This window comes from Triticum aestivum, chromosome 7B (genome assembly GCF_018294505.1).
Source record: "Triticum aestivum cultivar Chinese Spring chromosome 7B, IWGSC CS RefSeq v2.1, whole genome shotgun sequence".
Taxonomy (NCBI): domain Eukaryota; kingdom Viridiplantae; phylum Streptophyta; class Magnoliopsida; order Poales; family Poaceae; genus Triticum; species Triticum aestivum.
The window spans coordinates 122,090,534-122,094,875 of record NC_057813.1 but is presented as its reverse complement, the minus strand read 5'-3'; the positions used below and the strand labels follow the sequence as shown (position 1 = coordinate 122,094,875).

The following is a 4,342-nucleotide window of genomic DNA, read 5'->3' as shown; positions in this document are numbered from 1 at the left end:
TGTACATAGAGGCGTTACTGATAACGCCAGTCATAAGTGTTATTAATGACCTTAAAGACTACGGAGTGAATGTCCGACCGTTGCAGTGTTGAGTGACTCCTGGTCTTCGGTAGGTCGAGTGATTCCTCATATGGTCGAGTGACAATAGGTAGGAATCATCTTCCGAGTGGATATGGTTGGTCGAGTGGATTGCACTCGACACCTTTGATTGGGGGTTCTTCGTTGCCTCTTGAACTTCTTGTCTTCTAAGGTAGTGACCTTGGGTGGAGCTCCTAGGCTAGGCCTGTGATCCTACCCTAGGTCTATATCCTCATCAGGTAGTACAAATCAACTGCATCTTGCAAAGTACTCCCTCCGTCCCAAAATTCTTGTCTTAGATTCCTACCTGTTGTTGGCACAGAGGGAGTAACTCATTTCGTTGTCGATCATCAGATTTGCATGATCTGTTAATCGACAGAATGCCTTAGGCAGATGACACACAAAAAATTAAGCTGCATAGCCCAATTGAGATCCACAACAGACTGGGAAATGACTAGCGCAATGCGGTACAGAGTCCGAATGGTCACGCGTCTCTATATACAGACTTATTTAGGGACAGAAACGTCCACAATACAGCTAACTACGAATTCCTTGGACTCTATTATGTCTCCCCAGCACGTACCATACACCAGGCGAACAGTCTGACAGAGCCAAGCTTCTCGTTTGGCAGCCTATGGAAGGACGGTTCTCACCACCTTCCTGTCCACCCCAAAAGACTGCATCAAGGCGAAGAGATGATTAGTTTAAGATGCATCATCCTATCCAGTTCAGAAGGTTACTTGAAGCTAAATTGGAACTGTCAAGTCTACTCCATTGTCAAATGAGCTATGATCTCAGTAAGGCACTTGTAATAAGAGTGTGATTTTCACATTTTGAAAATGCGATATACGTGAATCGGTTATATGCACACATGAAAAATAGATTGGCATCTGCTTACCTCCAGACCGCAGTCATTGACATATACATTCTTGAACAGTTCGGATGTATCCGGCATTGGGCTTTCCTGCAGGTATTGAATTGTTCAAGGCACTCATGAGCACACTTATTTCAAGAAAACATGGAAAGCCTTTTTAAGGAATCTAGCAGCTGCCTTTCATACCTTTGCTTTGGCAATTGCAGTGTCAACTTCCTTCCTGATTTCCTTCTCCATGTCCTAGAGGAAAGAATAGATTGTCACAGTGAAAAAAGAGCATGCAGCTACTTAAGATTTTCTGCATTGTGCAATCCACCAAAACAGATACTATGAGATATCATTCTAGGTCATATGCTTTCTGATACTTAATTTTCTAGTTACAATGCATACCTTGAGCTCCTGGGCTGTTGCCAAGTCATGGGTCAATAATAGCTTTCTGACCCGCTCAATCGGATCACGCTCCTGTTATATCATGACAAACAACTAAGCTCAGAAGGTCAATCTTTGGTAGAACACAAAATTCAAGCAGAGAGTTAACAGCCATCTTGACCTGTCTTATTCCTGCAATCTCATCTCTAGTGCGGTAAGTGCTGCCTGGATCTGACATAGAGTGTCCATGGTATCTAGAATCTAAAACACCATGAGAATACACATGAACATTGAACCCATGAGCTATCTTAAAAATATAATCTGTAGGGAAAAAAATATTACTACAACCTTTGACATTCAATGTGTGTAACTGATCAATGGCTAACTGAGAAATGATTTTAGAAAATTCCAGAAAAACATTTAGAGAACTGATACTAACAATTCATCCTAACTCAGAAAATCATGTATAAACACTCAGAAAAATGACACATATTTGTTTATGCCACGATCATGCATGTTAATCACTCTGTTTAACACGTTTAGGCAAAAGAATGAGAATAGCCTTTCTATTTAATTATTGCAGTTAAGGAAATGCTATATTTAGGCCATGTAGAAGTTGTACCTAAACCTGGGTGCATTGCACCCTGGATGAACAGTACATTTGAAATTAATACTAGCAAACTACATACATGCACATAATCTAGAAGATAGAAATTGTCCAAGTCTCCTGAATACTTACAATCGGTCCAATTTCCAGAACATGTTCTTTGGCAAATTTACAAGCCTGCTTCACTGCAAGAAAATCCATACCATCAACCTGCATCAAACACAATTATATCACAGCATTACCAAGATATGAACTACTTAAAATGAAACACAAACACCACGGACCACGACCAACTTTCAGCTTCAGAATTTTTATCAGAAGCAGGGCACTTCCGACTCTGCCTTCAACCCTCCGATAAACCAAACCGACCAGAATTCGAGTCTGTACCTTCAATCCGGGCACATAGTCCCCGCGCTTGTAGTACGCGGGGCTCTTGGAGGCCTTCCACTCGGCCGTCCCCATCCCATCTGAACAAATCCAACAGTTAATTATAACTGGAAACTGCAGTAAAGACGAACACTCTGAAGAATCTGAAGAGTCTGAAGAAGAACTGACAGTGGTTGTTCTCGCAGACGAGTATGACGGGCAGCTTCCAGAGCGCGGCCATGTTGAGCGCCTCGAAGAGCTGGCCCTGGTTGGCGGCGCCGTCGCCGTAGAGGTCGAAGGTGACGGTGCCCTCCTTCCGGTACCTCTGCGCGAAGGCGAGGCCGCAGCCGAGGGGCACCTGCGCGCCGACGATGCCGTGCCCGCCGTAGAAGTTGGCGTCCTTCTTGTAGAAGTGCATGGAGCCGCCCTTGCCCCTGGAGCAGCCGTCGACGCGGCCCATGAGCTCGGCGAAGGCGGCGACGAGGCCCCCGCCGCGCGCGAGGTAGAGGCAGTGGTCGCGGTAGGCGGTGATGATGGCGTCGCGGCGGGTGATGGCGGCCTCCATGCCCACGGCGACCGCCTCCTGGCCGTCGTAGAGGTGGCAGAAGCCCCGGATGAGCTTGGCCTTGTAGAGCGAGTCGGCGGCGATCTCCGCGCGCCGCATGAGCGCCATGTCGCGGAAGGCCGCGGCGAGCTCCCGCGGCGTGGTGGTCACCTCGCGCGACGGCGGGTCCACGACGTGGGACGTGAAGGGGATCGAGGTCTCCACGGTGAGCGGCTCCGTGGAGTCGGAGACCCCGCGGGCGAGCGTCGGCGGCAGGAGGCGAGGGGGCACGCGCTGGGAGGCCACCGGGCTGAGGCGGCGGAGGATCGCCGCGGCCATGGCGGGGTTGCTCTGCTCGCCCTCGCCGGGTTCAGGGGAATCTGCGGGATTCTGTGACAGGAGAGGACACAGGAGCGCTAGGCGGGCTGGAGGGGACGGGAGCGGAGTGGAGCGGTCGCCGAGTTGGTTGGGGAGGCGTGGAGGGGAAGCTGGCCAGCTGGGGGCGGGGCAGGGGCGCGTGGCGCCGCCGCGTGGTGCGGATTCGCGGTGGCGTGGCACGGCGGGGTGGGGCGCGTGGCGTGTCGAGCGTTGAGGGGAGGGTGGAAAGGGCGCCAAACAGGAGCCCGTACCCGAGTTTTCTCCGTGTGCGGGCGATCGGGCGATCGACGGTCCAGCTTTGCGCCGACAGCTACACTGCCGCGCCGTGCGCCGTAACACGGTTCACGGGGACGCTAACGTTGCAACAGGAGAAAGCGAGCTGCGATCACGGGGACTGCGACGTTGCAGCGGACGGTTCCGTTACGTGATTCGGGCGTACGAACGGTAGGCACGGTTTCAGGCAGTGAGGAGTCCCATGCATGCCGTGCTGCTCAGTTGATCCTTGGAGTTTGAGGAGAATCAAACCTAACCCGTGACTGAGTGAGTCGCGACGCTTTTTTTAGCACTAAACAAAGGAGCCAAAGGGCACAGGTGTCTCGGCGGTGAAGCGACCAGAGAGTTCCAACTGCGCGCGACACATGCTCGTTCTCCGTTGGCCTCCGGCCGGCCGTCGCTCTCGAGCTGCCAACTTATGTCGTCTTGCCAACTGGGGTTTGACCAGTCAAAGGCTTGGGCATCTATAATCTCTCTTTGGGGTCCTGGATCAAGAGTTTATGCTATGTATTGTATATAGCCTTCTCTCTGATCGGGTCAAAGATTTAGTATGTTTGGATTGGGGAAGGGGGGCTTTTAGCTTCGACATCCACTTGGATTAGGCAGAGCCCGAGCTGGAGAGGGGATGCCGCAACATCACCGGTGGAGGGTCGGACCGGAACTCGCCTAGCGAAGCATCGGGAGAGGGGATATGGTGGGCGGCGAAGAAAATTCAATTTCCATGGGCAGAGGACCTTTTTGTTGACCATGTTGTAGGTAGTATGTGTGGTTGTTCCTTTATGATCTTTTAGGCGCAAACTTGCATTCTGTTTTCGAGTGGTGGTATACAGATATTTTATGGTGTTGTTCTTAA

At 50.9% G+C, this 4,342-nt stretch overlaps 1 protein-coding gene across 1 annotated transcript; it reads right to left on the bottom strand.

Annotated features, from left to right (window-relative positions):
* Positions 1–470: 470 nt before the first annotated feature.
* LOC123160228 (pyruvate dehydrogenase E1 component subunit alpha-2, mitochondrial) lies at positions 471–3,309 on the bottom strand. Its single transcript, XM_044578038.1, has 8 exons — positions 2,484–3,309; positions 2,316–2,395; positions 2,061–2,138; positions 1,503–1,582; positions 1,343–1,414; positions 1,139–1,192; positions 977–1,042; positions 471–755 (listed from the first exon to the last, which is right to left on the bottom strand). Exons 1-4 carry the CDS (start codon positions 3,175–3,177, stop codon positions 1,508–1,510), a joined length of 927 nt encoding a protein of 308 aa, XP_044433973.1. The 5' UTR covers positions 3,178–3,309; the 3' UTR covers positions 471–755; positions 977–1,042; positions 1,139–1,192; positions 1,343–1,414; positions 1,503–1,507.
* Positions 3,310–4,342: the final 1,033 nt, after the last annotated feature.

Bases quoted from the DNA above. Each gene is read 5' to 3' on its own strand.
- LOC123160228 (XM_044578038.1), bottom strand. From the start codon at position 3,177: ATGGCCGCGGCGATCCTCCGCCGCCTCAGCCCGGTGGCCTCCCAGCGC. The intron at 2,139-2,315 runs GTACAGACTCGA...TGTTTGATGCAG, and splicing joins ACTATGTGCCCGGATTGAAG to GTTGATGGTATGGATTTTCT. The intron at 1,583-2,060 runs GTAAGTATTCAG...ATGGTGTTTTAG, and splicing joins TTCTGGAAATTGGACCGATT to ATTCTAGATACCATGGACAC.